The 14,834-nt window shown below is 47.7% G+C and overlaps 1 protein-coding gene across 1 annotated transcript; it reads left to right on the forward strand.

The window, feature by feature from the left end:
- The first annotated feature begins 286 nt into the window (after positions 1 to 286).
- Positions 287 to 6,582, forward strand: LOC129083020 (speedy protein E4-like). The gene is made up of 8 exons (XM_054588803.1): positions 287 to 296; positions 585 to 725; positions 1,225 to 1,443; positions 2,077 to 2,135; positions 2,536 to 2,621; positions 4,234 to 4,405; positions 4,563 to 4,637; positions 6,478 to 6,582. The coding sequence occupies exons 1-8, from the start codon at positions 287 to 289 to the stop codon at positions 6,580 to 6,582; spliced, it is 867 nt and encodes a 288-aa protein (XP_054444778.1).
- Positions 6,583 to 14,834: the final 8,252 nt, after the last annotated feature.

Here is a 14,834-nt window from a genome sequence, read left to right on the forward strand (position 1 = left end):
CAGCAACCCAGGCATGGGCCTGACCGGGGATCGAACCAGCAAAATTTCACTTTGAGGGTCGTGGCTCAACCAACTTTACCTCGCCACAGTCAGCGCACCGTTCAGTGTTTTACAGTAACTTGTTAACCTGACAAGTCCATGGACCCTGGAACTTTTTTACACCATTATCCCACTCCTCTCCCACCAGGCTACACTCTGTGTTGGGAACGGCAAAGAAGACATCCCAACACAGTTGAAGTTCGCAATGGAGAGAACAGAGCGTCTGCTGGGGAGGAGGTAAAGAGCGATGCCGACACGTGAGGATAGTTCTGGGGGCTGGTCTGAGGCTGTTGGGTCGGTAGCAGGAGATATTCTTTACCCCTCATCTCCAGGAGAGGTGCACAAATGACAGTGACATGTATGTACGGCAGTTATGCATTTGGCAGTTACATGTATATGTTTGAATCTTTCAAACTGGTTGCCAGGTTGGAATGACTGATGACATCAGAGGATTCCGGCCGTCCTGATTGGAAGGATCACACTCCCTGGCACCCGGCAGCGAAGGCGGACAACAGTCTCTTCTCTCCAGTCCGGTGATCGCCCAGATTTCCTGGAAGAGAAGACTTTGAAAGAAATCATGGCTGAGTATGATCCGAGTCTCGAGTCAGACAACATGAGCCCCAAGCCTAGGACTTCGGGGCCCCCCTTCGAGGAGAGAGTAATGCAGGGCAACCAAGGAAGATCAGGTGAGGAAACACAGGGCATAGGGAGTAGACAAGGGTGACCATTAAGGAGACAAGGGGACCTGAGTAAGGTGTGTGGGAAAGAAAGGAGAGATTCATAAAGCCAGGGACTAGAGGAGACAGCAGGAGCTGGGGAGGAAAACCTGGGAGGAAGGAAGGGGAGTTAGGAGATGAGAGCCAAACAGGAGAGAAGGGGAGGGAGGACACGATGAGGGTTGCTTTTGTTCTCTTTCCATGGGGGAAATGTCCTCAAACAAAGAAGAGTTTCGAGGACAGAGACATAGAACAACGGCAAGGTGAATGGGGGTGGGGCGTGGACATCACCAAAGGAGCAAGATGAAAAGATGGTGCGCAGAAGGCCACTAGTCTATGAGAGGGGAGAGAACGGAGGGGTATGTTCTGAGGAAAGGATAGGTGGGGTGAGTGGGGGTGGGGTTTAGGGGAGCAGTAGCTAAATCCAGAGGAAAAAAGCCTTATATTGTACCTTGGGTATATTTCGCAGCCCCCTGTGTGGATTCCAGCCCCCTGCCTCCATCCACAGGCCGTAAGAGGAAGAGGGGGCGGTCCACGGAAGAGGAGGAAGAGGCGGAAGAGGAGACTGCCCCTGGCCCGGAAAACATCTGCGTCACAGAGACACCGCATGGCCTGAAAATGACGCTGAAGAAGCAGCGCCTATCCTCCATGCTGCCAGAACACCATGAGGCCTTCGCCAGGCTGCTCAGTAAGCAGATACCCCGGAGACTACCCTCCAAACCTTAAAAAAATCTTTTAATAACTATACTTTCCCAACACGAGAGAACTCCCTGCAGGTGGGTGCGCTCTCTGTCCAGGGGGACTCCCTATTGGTCGCTCATCAAGGACACTTAGAAGTGACACAGGATTAGGGTCGACGTGAAAAGGGTTCGTACTTGGGATTACAAGGCCTGGTTTCACACAGACCCTCTGAGACTTCTCAGATCTGACTGGCCCTCTGAATCTAAATATCTGCATCGGTGTAAGGGGGGGACTCTGAGGCCACCGTCGCCCTCTGACGTGACTGTCCATCGAGAAAATGATGGAATGGTGACGGCATTGGCAGGGGCACATTTCTGGGTGACGAGGGGGCAGCACAGATTATTTAAGACCTGAGTCGTGCAGATGTGCAGCTGACACCCTACCTGTCGCTCGGACCCCCGCCTGGCTGGGTGGGGGTGGCGTCGCCCCTGCTTCCTTACCTGGGGACCAGTCTCCTCTGTCGCTCTTCCTATCAGCCTCTGCCTTGGCCACCATCCGGAACCTTCCCCGCTTTGCCCCAGAACGCTCCCACCGCAACCCTGTTCCCGCCGTAAGGCTAACGCCTGCCCTCTCTTCACAGAGGACCCAGTCGTGAAGGGGTTCCTTGAGTGGGACAGAAGCCTGAGGCTGTCAGATAAGGTAAGAGGTGTCCCTGCTCCCCCTATGACCCTGGGGCAGGGGCAGCTTCCTGAGCCCACAGGTCCCAGTCCACCCAGGGGCCGTGTCACCACGTCCCTTCGGGGACCCAGGCCTTTCCTGCCGAGGGGACGGCAGCCCTGCCTCTGGCCCGGCTCCTCTGGGATCTGAGCCCAAGGCTGTCCCTGTGGCTGTGGGCACATCGAGGCCCCTCTTCTCTCAGCTCCTGGGGCTCCCCCTTGCTCCAGCTTATCACACACCCCCGCGATGCCGGCCTCCTGCACTCACGCCCTGAAACCCCCAGCGCTGGCCATCCCGGGGGCGTCAGCCCTTCCCTCCTCCCTCCGTTCCTCCTCTTTCGCAATGTGAGCCCTTTGCAATGTTCTGCCCCTCTTTCCACCAGTACCTGCTGGCGATGGTCATCGCTTACTTCAGCCGAGCCGGCCTCTTCTCCTGGCAGTTCCAGCGAGTTCACTTCTTCCTGGCCCTGTGAGTATTGTGCTGAATCTCCTCGGTCACCGCTCATCCTCTGGGGACTGCAGGGAGAGGAGTGGGCCTCCGACCTTTCATCTGTTTTCTTAAACCATTTCTCCTGTGTGCTCTGTGTATACGCATGATAGGATTGTAGTACAGTGTTTGTTATACTGTGCTTGGTAAAAGCCAACAACCCTAGCATCAGTTAAGGGACAGACAAAGAAAAATATCATAAAAGCCTCATAAAGGGTTGACTCCACTCTTCCAAGTGAATAGGCTTGAGACTGACCATTTCTAAATTCTCTCTCCCCCTGCACCTAACTCGTAACACTGCCAATTGTAATGGTGTTTCTCTGCAATTCAGGCCCTCGGTAAGTAACACTGGTCTATCGTGCAAGGCTCCCCAAAGCCTTGGTCAGATCGCTCCGTTGTTTGGAGGGTCGCCCGGTGCAACAAAATGTTGCAGGTTTGATCCCGGTCAGGACTCCAGCAGGAGGCAACCTATCCATGTTTCTCTCTCTCTCCCTCCCCCTCTCTGTAAAATTAGTAAACCTATCCTTGGGTCAGGAGAAAAAACAACGATCCCAGGGATGTCTCTTACAAGTCTCTCTGAATATACCTCTCAAACACAGGGCTGGCCTCTGCACGAGCCCCTCCCAACAATTTCATTCGCCAGTTTTGTTCTAAACCACGGTAGGAATTCCCAGTTTGAAGTCAGCTCTCTCTACCGTCTCCATCAAACTCACTCACCACTCTGATGTATCATTCTTTGTTTCGCTGCCCTGCCCAACACCCTTCCCTGATTTCATATTGTGTTTTCTGTCGTGGTATTTTTTATGCATATGTAACTAAAAGAAATGATTTCCTCTTAAAACGAACTCAAACACCAAAGTCTTCGGACCCCGTGATTCCTTCACCCCAGTAGCAAGGACTTTAATTTAAAAAGCTACTGCAATGTGACATTTTGGACTACAGTTATTCCTTATGTCCACCTTTCTCCTCCTTTAATCCCATTCCACGAGACGACAGTCAAGGGCAGCCTTGTCAGGACATCAATGGCTTCCTAAAACACTCAGCACACTTCTTTTCATGTTGCAAAGTTTCAGTTATATGGGGTCTCTGAGGTCATCGGTTTTGCACTTGAGTATGAGACACAGCACTCCGTCCTGCATTCTAGGAAAGCTTATGAAGGGCACCTCAGGTGCCCGGAAATGTGAGGCTGGGAAGATTATTCTAGAGGGGCTGCTGAGTGCGCCAAGGAACCAAGGGCTCTATCGGTCATGTGATGGGAAAGCGATGAGCCCTGAAATGGACCGGCTGGTCCCTGCCCCCAGGAGCGCCCTAGGGACTCACACCACAGGGGGGCAGGCATGCGCGCGCACAGCAGGTTACAGGAAGGGGGGGCTTCCCCACTGAACCTGATCTGCATCATAGAGGGACAAGAGGGCCCTGCAGCTCCCAGCTCGACAGGGGCTCCTTGATGACGGGGTGGCGCTCTGTGACACCCGATAGGGCTCCTGTGGGTCCTGCGTGAGGATGATCCAGTCTGTGTCCTTCCTGGGAGGCTGACCTCAGCAGGGGTCCTTCCTGTCCTGCTCCCGACTGACACCCTGATGGCTTTCCCCAGCTACGTGGCCCTTGACATGGAAGAGAACTACCACGCCCCTAAACAGGCCATCTTTTCCTTCCTCTATGGGGACAACAACTGGGCCCGGCGTCCCTTGTTCCACAAACTGCGATTTCAGTTCCTTCGTTGCATGGGCTACAGGGCGTGGGTCACCAAGGAAGAGTGCGAAGAGGTAGGTGGGCTGTGGGGATCTGGCGGAGGGGGGCCAGAAGGGAGAGAGAAGGAGGGGATCGTGGGGGATCGCAGTTGGGATTGGGGGGCTGGCGAAGGGGAGGGACGGGGTCCACCCGCAGAGTTCTCATCTACTCAGGGGCTGTTTGTCTTTGCAGATCCAGGCCTTTGACCCAGAGCTGTGGGTGTGGGGGCGAGATCGCGCCCTCCTTTCTGAGATCGTGGAGCCTCAGGTAGGTGTGCAGGAAGGTGGGGCTGTGTCCGGACAGGTATTCATGGAATGATTGGCTGTCCCTTTAGGAAATCCAAGACCTAGAACTGCTGGGCCCTCATTCATCGACCCCACCCCTTCCCATCACCCTTCCACACACTGTGAAGTACCTCCGCAGACACACAACCGGGCACCGAGTCGGCTCACAGCCACAAGCTGACAACCGCTCCCAGGAACCTCGGTGGCGGGTGGGGGTTCCAGGCCTCATGATTTGGCTGAAATCATTTTCGAAGCACCTGGGTCCAAATAACAGCTTTGTTGAAACGTTGAGTTTTAGGAAAAGTGAATACGATTCCAAATTTTCCATATATTGTGTGTTGACTTCCTGTTGTTAATTCAATGGGCCTGTCGCCCCTGGGGAGTACCAGCTCTAGGGACCTGCCTACAGTAAAGCAAATGTGTGACAGCAGTAGGATCTGAGAGGGAACCGTCTCTATATCCAAAAATGACAGAAAAATCATGACCAGCACCGCTTTCATCTAAATTTACTCTCAAACAAATTCCTTATGGCCACCCACAGGCATGGTCTTCATCTCCCCTGGCTCACCCCTCTCCCCTGCTGAACAAGTACACGTTCCCCCTCAAGCTCAGGCTCCAGGAAGTGTGTCAGCAGGAGAGAAGGTTGAGAAATACGAGCTCCGACATGGTTCACTGTGACAGACACGCCAGATTTACAGCTTTGGGCAGAGCATTAAGCAAAGGTTTGGTTTCAACCTTGCCAACCATTCTGGCAGCTGTAACAAAAGATCACAGACTAGCAGCTTATAAAGAGCAGAACTTTACTCCTCTCAGATCTGGAGACCGGAGGTGTGAGGTCAGGTGCCGGCACGGACGGCTTCTGGTGAAGACGGACCCTCGCCTGTGCTGCGGTCGGACACCTCCCCGCGGGGCACTTCCATGGGGCAAGGGGCGTGGCGTTGCCCTGGGGTCTTTTAGGCAGGCAATAATCGCATCCATGAGCGCTCTACCCAATGACCGAATCACCTCCCGAAGGCCCTCACTTATTCTTTTTCTAAATCCTCTCCCCTGGAAATGTTTATTGATTTTAGAGAGGAAGGAAGGGAGAGAGAGAAAAATAAATGTGAGAAGGGATCCAACCCAAAACCTAGGTACGTGCCCTGACTGGGGACTGAACCCCAAACCCTTCGGTGTATGGGACAACGCTGCAACCAGCTGAGCCTCCATCGCCCCAGGGGTCATGAATGTGGGGGCACACGAGCACCGTCACTGCAGCACTAGCCAAGTTTAGAGTAGGTGTTATGGTTAAACATTAGAATCCAGGGTTAGAGTTAGGGAGCAGGCTTCCAGCACCATGGTGTGTGATGGTGACGTGTCAGGGATGTTTGTAGTGTGGTTGCAAGTTCAGATTTTCGTTCGTACAGAGGGACGAGGTGTGAGTAAGGCAAAGCAGGACTCTCCCTAAGTCTGCTTGCTGCTCCCTGAACAGAATCACGTCAAGTCCTTGACAGGAAGGAGGTAACTGGGTCTATGAAGTAATTTTGGACTCAGGGTCATCAAACTTCAACAATCATTCTTCAAACACAGCAGTGTGAGATGGGGGTTGAGAATGGAGGATCAGAGATAAATTTGGATTTGTATCTTAGTCCAAACTCTGGTTAAAATTGACTGTGAGTATTTAGACAATCTTTCTACCTGGTAACATTTCAATATTTTTTAATATTTAAAACATTAAATATTTATATATTTATTATTCTATTGCAAGTACTTATTATTTTAGAAGGCAACATTTCAAGAGTTGCCTTCTTTAAATGTGACCTCCTGCCTGCCTCCATTCCTTCTAGGTCGCTGAGGCCAGGGGAGATTCCAGTCCTCAGCAGGAAGTCAATCCAGGCCCTACTGACAGGCGTGAGGAAGGGAAAGAGGAGCCTCCCGTGGAGATCATCTAGCAGAGCCCAGAATATCCCCGAATGAGCTGGAGAGTCATCATGTCCGGCTCTTCGCAACACTTCTCAGACTCCGTTAAAGGAAAACAGGAAACCGGGTTTTTTTCAGGTTTCTTCCCTTTCTAAGGGAACACCCAAAATTTCAGGCTGTTTAATTCACATCCCCCCTGAAGCAGCAGCTGGAGGTCCTCATTCTCATACCCTTGGTTCCAAACGTCTACGGTCATCGGAAGATGGAGGTGCGGGGCCCCCAGAAGAAGGAAATACTTAGGAGCATAAAATTTGTGCCTTAAGGTTGTGATAGGAGAATGTATGCAATAATTTTTATTGATTTATTTTGGATATATTCCCGTAAGATTAGTATATTTATTCTCATATTTAATATTTATATATTTATTATTTACAAATTATATGTTTAGGTTAAATAGTTTTCAAATAGTTGTAGTTTAGAAAATATGCTGTTCCTACTGAGGGTTTTGGGTGACTATCATAGCTGTCCTACAGATGTAAGTGTAGTTTTGGTTACATTATCAGGAGGGGTTGGGGGGGGTTATCTGTTATAGAGTATCAATTATAGCTAAGTGGGAAGGTCCCTCAAATTCTTGTCAATATAAAGTTCTTTTTTTTCTGTTTGGTCTCTCTTACTGAATTGTGAGAATTCAGTTGTAATTGTTAATAACTTGCCTGGCTGACATGTTTGTCTGTTACCTTAGATCATTAAAGAGCACAGTGCAATGCATGTCTTGAGCAAATATAATAAAGAGGAAATTCTCACCTTCGTGCTGTGTGTGGTTGTCCCAGATTGATCAGCTGCTCACTGTCGAGTGGCTGTGTAGCTTAATGGGGTCATGGTTAGGCAACCAGAGAATTTCTTAGCTCTGAAAAATAATCCTGAGTTGTTTCCCACGCCGGGAGGAAAAGCAAGAGGCTGAGGCAGACCCGCAGCTAGAGTCTGAGCGCAGGAAGGAAGGGCACGACATGGAGGCAGGAGAACGGGAAGGGCAGAGAGAAGGAGAAAGCGCCGCGGGCACCTAGGCAATAATCTGACATTCAAAACAAAGCACAGGTGACTCAACAAGGTGCGCTTTGCTGGAAACGGCTGTGACGAGCGGACGCACCGGCACCAGGGAACACACACAGTGCACACTACCTTAACCCCAACGGGAGTTCTTTTCACAGCCTCCAGTTCCAGCTTCATGAGGTCGAAGGACAATCTAGAGCCTGTGGGGAGAGGGGAACCATGGGAAAGAGATGCGAGTACTGGAGAAATTCTGAGAAAAATGAAAAAGAGAAGAGAGGACGCGCTCAGGCTGTGAAATGGGATGGGCGGGGAGGAGGGGGGAGCCGAGCCGTGAACAGAGGACGCGGAGGAACGCAAAGCGTCCTGGGAGATGACGTGGCCCGAGGACGCTGCGACGGTCCCAGGTGTCGAGCTCCCGTGTCCTCAGGTCGTGCCTCCCTCGCAGCACACAGATGCGTTTCACCCACCGTAGACGCTCATCGGAGACTTGGTGACTCGGGTTCTCCTTGGGGGCGCGACATCAAGATGCGATTTTTCTCTCTCCCTGGCCACGCGGTTGAACTCCATCTCCAGCCCCCTCTGCTCCCCAGAGACGGGGCTCTAACCCCCGACCTCTCATCACAGGGTTGGTCTTTCTCGCCTGACTGGCCCCCACCCTCGCTCACCCCCTCAGCACCAACCCAGGGGTGCTCCGAGCGGCCCGGCGCTGTACGCACACCCTCCTGTCTCTCAGGAAGTTCCGGGGATGTAGGAGCTTCCTCCGAGGATAGAGGGTCAAGGGCCAGCCACAGTGTTCGGTACACAACACAGCGAGCGTGGCCGGGGGCTCTGTCGGGGCTCAGGCAGCGGGGGCGGTGAACAGGTGTGGGGGCAGGAACGTTTTAGGCCAGAGCTGTGGCGGGGGACCCCGAGGAAGCCCAGGAAGTGGGCGGTGACATACTGGGGTGCTCACGGGCCATTGGAATAGCACAGGAGGTGCACCAGTTCCGGACACGCGGGCAGCATTTCACACGTGAGTAACTGCGGGAAGCCAAAGAGAGAACATGGCTGTGTGCTCGGTGTGGTTTGCTTTTTCTTTTCCCCCAACGGGCGGGAAAGAAGGTCCCGGGCTAATCTTCTACGTTATCACAGAACTCTGTGCACTATCATTTGAACTAAAGGTGTCACTTGTAAGTGAGCATGATACATCCCTTTCCCTGATTTGTCAGAGTCATCTGTGGCCACTGATTCTAAGACTTAAGCTCGCAAGGTAGGGACAGGACCAGGGCTACGGGGCACCTCGTGCAGCGGCGACATGACAGGCAGTCCTTAAAGTAAGGGGACGGTCGAGCTCAGGGTGCAGGTGGAGAGTCCTCTCCACACAGTGTCTGCGCAGAAGGCGCATGGGAGCTCTGTGTGCGACCCCTGGAACTGTTCTGTCCGTCTGAACATTTTTCAAAATTAAAGGTTGAATTAAAGAGAATGTGCTCAATGTTAACCTATAGGGAGAGTTTCAAGAGGCCTCAGGAACTAATGTGAAGTGACGCAAAGGTGGACCCACTTAACAGCAAAAAGAGTAACGGCTTCAACACACCAAAGTACTGAAAATTCACTTAAACTTATAAGCTAATAGCAATAACAGAATGAATCAGATATAAACTTCAGTCACTCAGGAGCCTGCTCAGTATTTTGGAAATTGTCTTTCGTGTATGAACCACAGATCCAAGTAGAGTGAAGAAGATTTTCTTTAGAAAATTATCCCATCTAGTAAGTGAAGAAGAGATGTTTATGGGAGCATTTTACCATTTCGTCTCCCCCGAGGGACTAGTGGATCCTGGCAATGAGCACGGATCGCCAGATGCTAAGGTCACCAAAACCAGGAGATACACGGGCTTCCCAAAGACAGAAGACAAGTGTCACGGACCACGGTCTTTCCAAAAGAACCGAACCCACACCTGAGTAAATTTCTCATCTAACTACCAACTTTATAAGGCAAAGAGGCGATTTTTTTTAAAAACAGTAAAACCAAACCAGATGGCAATGCAATCAACACAATCCAGACTGTGGGAAATGAGGCTAAACAACCCAAAACCAAATTGCAAAGACATAACACAAGAGACATAAAGGTGTAGGTACTATGAAAAGATTTAAATACCTATCTACCAACTGAAACATATGGACTCTATTGAATACTGACTGAAAAGAACCAACCAAAAAGCTCTTACCAAACAAAACATTAATAAACATATTGTGGCGCTGAATGACACACTGAATCAAAGAGACTTAACTGACATATATAGAACCCTACATCCCAAAGAAGAAAAATACACACTTTTCAAATGCTCATGGCAGTTTTTCAAAGATAGACCACATGATAGAACACAAAGCAAACCTTAGCAAATTCAGGAAAATTGAAATAATACCAAACTTTTTCTAAGACCACAGGGGCTTGACACTCGAAATCAACCTCAAAGAGAAACCTCAAAAACTTGCAAACTCATGGAGTTCAACAGTAGGCTATTAAACAATGAATGGGTCAATAGTGAGATAAGAGAAAAAATAAAAAAAATTTCTGGAAACAAATGAAAATGAACAGACAACAGTCCAAAACCTATGGGACACAGCAAAGCGGTCCTGAGAGGGAAGTTCAGAGCAATACAGGCTTACCTAAAAAAGATAGAAACATTTCAAACAAAAGACCTAACACTACAACTTCAAGAACTGGAGAAACAACAACAAATAAATCCCAGAGCAAGGGCAAGGAAGGAAATAGTCAAGATGAGAGCAGAACTACATGACATAGAGACATAAAGAACAATTCAGAGGATCAACCAATCCAGAAGCTGGTTCTTTGAAAAGATAAATAAAATTGACAAGCCTTTAAGCAGACTCATCAAGAATAGAAGGGAGAGGACCCAAATTAATAATACCAGAAATGAAAGAGGAGAAATAACAACTGATACCACAGAAATACAAATGATCATCAGAAACTACTATCAACAATTATATGCCAAGAAATTTGAAAATCTTGATGAAATGGACAAATTTTTAGAAAAGTATTATCTTCCAACACTGAAGGAGGAAGAAACAGAAAGCTTGAACAGACCGGTAACAGCTGGGGAAATTTAAGCAGTAATCAAGAAACTCCCGGCACACAAAAGCCCAGTGCCGGACGGTTTCACAGGAGAATTTTACCAAACATTTAAGGAAGAGCTAACCCCTGTCCTTCTCAGACTATTCCAAAAAATCCAAGAGGAGGGAAGACTCCCAGACTCTTTCTATGAGGCCAGCATCACCCTGATCCCAAAACCAGATAAAGACCCTACAAAGAAAGAAAACTACAGGCCAGTTTCACGGATGAACATAGATGCTAAAATCCTCAACAAAATATTGGCAAACCGCATCCAGCAATACATTCAAAAGATTATCCACCACGATCAAGTGGGATTCATCCCAGGGATGCAGGGATGGTTCAATATATGCAAATCAGTAAACGTGATACATCACATAAATAAAAGAAAAGACAAAAACCACATGATCATCTCGATAGATGCAGGAAAAGCATTCGATAAGGTACAGCACCCATTTATGATCAAAACACTCAGCAAAATGGGAATAAATGGGGCATTCCTCAACGTAATAAAGGCCATATATGAAACACCTACAGCCAATATCATACTCAATGGGCAAAAACTGAAAGCTTTCCCGCTAAGATCGGGAACACGCCAAGGATGTCCGCTCTCACCGCTTCTTTTCAACATCGTATTGGAAGTCCTAGCCACAGCGGTCAGACAAGAGAAAGAGATAAAAGGCATCCAAATAGGAAAGGAGGAAGTAAAGCTATCATTGTTTGCAGATGACATGCTAGTGTACATAGAGAACCCTGTAGACTCTACCAAAAAACTCCTCAACCTAGTAAGTGAATTTGGCAAAACCGCAGGATGCAAAGTCAACATTCAGAAATCAAAGGCATTTTTGTACACCAGCAATGCAATAGAAGAAGAAGAAATCAGAAAAAAAAATACCCTTCAATATAGCAACAAGAAAAATATAGTACCTAGGCATAAATTTAACCAGAGAAGTAAAAGACCTGTATGCAGAAAACTATACAACATTGAAAAAAGAAATTAAGGAAGACACAAATAAATGGAAGCATATACCGTGCTCATGGATTGGAAGAAGTAATATCATCAAAATGTCCATACTACCCAAAGCAATTTATAGATTCAACGCAATCCCTATTAAGATACCAATGACATATTCACAGAAATAGAACAGACATTTCATAAATTTACATGGAATCATAAACGACCCCAAATAGCCTCAGCAATTTTGAGAAAGAAACACAAAGTAGGAGGGATCACAATACCGGACATCAAACTCTACTACAAAACCACTATACTCAAAACAATCTGGTACTGGCACAAGAACAGACCCATAGATGAGTGGAACAGAATAGAAAGCCCAGAAATAAGCCCATGTCTCTATGGGCATCTAATATTTGACAAAGGGGGCAGAAACATAAAATGGAGCAATAATAGCCTCTTCAACACAGGGTGTTGGGAGAGCTGGACGGCTACATGCAAAAAATTGAAATTGGATCATCAGCTGGCACCATACACAAAAATAAACTCAAGATGGATAAAGGACTTAAATATAAGTGGCAACACCATAAAAGTCCTAGAGGAGAACATGGGCAGGAAACTCTCAGATATCCCACGCAGCAATTTTTTCACTGATATGTCTCCTAAAGCAAGGGACATAAAGGAAAGAATAAACAAGTGGGACCTCATCAAAATAAGAAGCTTCTGCACGGCAAAAGAAAACACCAGCAAAATGAAAAGGGAGCCAACTCTATGGGAAAATATATTTGCTAATGATACATCAGATAGAGGTTTGATCTCCAAGAGATATAAAGAACTCACTCGACTCCACTCCAAGAAGACAAACGATCCAATCAAAAAATGGGCAAAGGACCTGGGCAGACACTTTTCCAAGGAGGAGACACAGAGGGCCCAGAGGCATTTGAAAGGATGCTCAGCATCACTAGCCATCAGAGAAATGCAGATCAAAACCACCATGAGGTATCACCTCACACCAGTCAGAATGGCCATCATAAACAGATCCACAAACAACAGGTGCTGGCGAAGCTGTGGAGAAAAGGGAACCCTAGTACACTGTTGGTGGGAATGCAGACTGGTGCAGCCACTGTGGAAAGCAGTGTGGAATCTCCTCAAAAAGCTGAAAATGGAACTGCCTTATGATGCAGTGATTCCCCTGCTGGGACTATACCCTAAGAATCCCAAAACCCCAATACAAAAGAACCTCTGCACCCCAATGTTCATAGCAGCACAATTTACAATAGCCAAGTGTTGGAAGCAACCTCAATGCCCATCAGTAGATGATTGGATCAGAAAATAATGGTACATATACACAATGGAATACTACGCAGCAGAAAGAAAAAAAGAACTACTAAACTTCGCGACAGCATGGATGGAACTGGAGAGCATTATGCTAAGTGAAATAAGCCAGGGGGCGAAAGACAAATACTATATGATCTCACCTATAAGCGGAACCTAACCAACAATACAAACATGCAAGAAAAATAAGACCAGCAACACTGAAAGGTAAAGAAATCAACAGAGACAAGAGGGAAGGAGGGAGGGGCTGCGGGGACAAGGAAGGGAAAAAAAGGAAAAAAAAGAAAGCTTTTAGAAAACTGTGCAGCTTTGAACATTGGACATTATCTAAGAAAGGATGGGCCCTGGCTGGTGTGTCTCAGTGGACTGAGCACCAGCCTGCGAACTGAAAGATGGCCCGTTCGATTCCCTGTCGGCGCCCGTGCCGGGGTTGCAGGAGTGAGGGAAGCTGCTGACCGATGTTTCCCTCCCTTTTTTCCTCTCCATTCCCCTCTCCTTCAAAACGAATAAATAAAATCTTTTTAAAAATTTATGTATTTATTTGTTTCTTTGTTTATTTTAAAATACATTTGTCTCCGCCACTTTCCCCTGCCCCCCTGCTCCCTCTCCCTCCCTCAATCCTTCCCACTTTGGCTTTGTCCATGAGTTCTTGCTATATGTTCCTTGACTGGACCCTTCCTTTCCTTTCCCCTGCTCAGGCCTCCCTCCTTCCCTCTTGTCTCTGTTGGTTTTTTTTTTTTCCAGTGTTGCTGGTCTTATTTTCCTTGCTTCTTTGTATTGTTGGTTAGGTTCCACCTATAGGTGAGATAATATGGTATTTGTCTTTTCCCCCCTGACTTATTTCACTTAGCATAATGTTCTTGAGTTCCATCCACGCTGTCGTGAAATGTAGTACTTCCTTTTCTCTTTCTTCGCGTATAATTCCATTGTGTAAATGTAGCATAGTTTTTGGATCCAGTCATCTACTGATGGCATTTAGGTTGCTTCCAAACACTTGGCTATTATAAATTGTGCTGCTATTAACATTGGGGTGAATAGGTTCTTTTGAATTAGCTTTTTGGATTCTTAGGGTATAGTCCCAGCAGAGGAATCACTGGATCAAAAGGCAGTTCCATTTTTAGCTTTTTGAGACAAGTCCACAGTGCTTTCCACAATAGCTGCACCAGTTGGCAGTCCCACCAACAGTGTACTAGTGTTACCTTTTATCCACAGCCTCGCCAGCACCTGTTGTTTGTGGATCTGTTTATGATGGCCATTCTGACCAGTGTCAGGTGGTACCTCATTGTGGATTTGATCTGCATTTCTCTGATGGCTAGTGATGCCGAGCATCCTTTCAAATGTCTCTGGGCCCTCTGTATCTGTTCCTTGGAAAAGCCTCTGCCCAGGTCCTTTGCCCATTTTTTGATTGGATCGTTTGTCATCTTGGAGTGGAGTCGAGTGTGTTCTTTATATGTCTTGGAGATCAAACCTCTATCTGATGTATCATTAGCAAATATATTTTCCCATAGAGTTGGCTCCCTTTTCATTTTGCTGGTGTTTTCTTTTGCTGTGCAGAAGCTTCTTATTTTGATGAGGTCCCACTTGCTTATTCTTTCCTTTATGTCTCTTGCTTTAGGAGACATATCGGTGAAAAAATTGCTGCGTGGGATATCTGAGAGTTTCCTGCCAATGTTCTCCTCTAGGACTTTGATGGTGTTGCCACTCATATTAAAGTCTTTTATCCATCTTGAGTTTATTTTTGTGTATGGTGCCAGCTGATGATCCGATTTCAATTTTTTGCATGTAGCCGTCCAGCTCTCCCAACACCCTGTGTTGAAGAGGCTTGTTTTTACTCC

This window comes from Pteronotus mesoamericanus, unplaced genomic scaffold (assembly GCF_021234165.1).
Source record: "Pteronotus mesoamericanus isolate MK-2021 breed Mesoamerican mustached bat unplaced genomic scaffold, CSHL_Meso_final scaffold_165, whole genome shotgun sequence".
Classification (NCBI taxonomy): Eukaryota; Metazoa; Chordata; class Mammalia; order Chiroptera; family Mormoopidae; genus Pteronotus; species Pteronotus mesoamericanus.

What these genes read in the sequence shown, in the direction of transcription:
- LOC129083020 (XM_054588803.1), top strand. An exon ending in GGGCAACCAAGGAAGATCAG is followed by an intron (nt 726 to 1,224) that starts GTGAGGAAACAC and finishes TATATTTCGCAG; the next exon opens with CCCCCTGTGTGGATTCCAGC. An exon ending in GGCCTTCGCCAGGCTGCTCA is followed by an intron (nt 1,444 to 2,076) that starts GTAAGCAGATAC and finishes CTCTCTTCACAG; the next exon opens with AGGACCCAGTCGTGAAGGGG.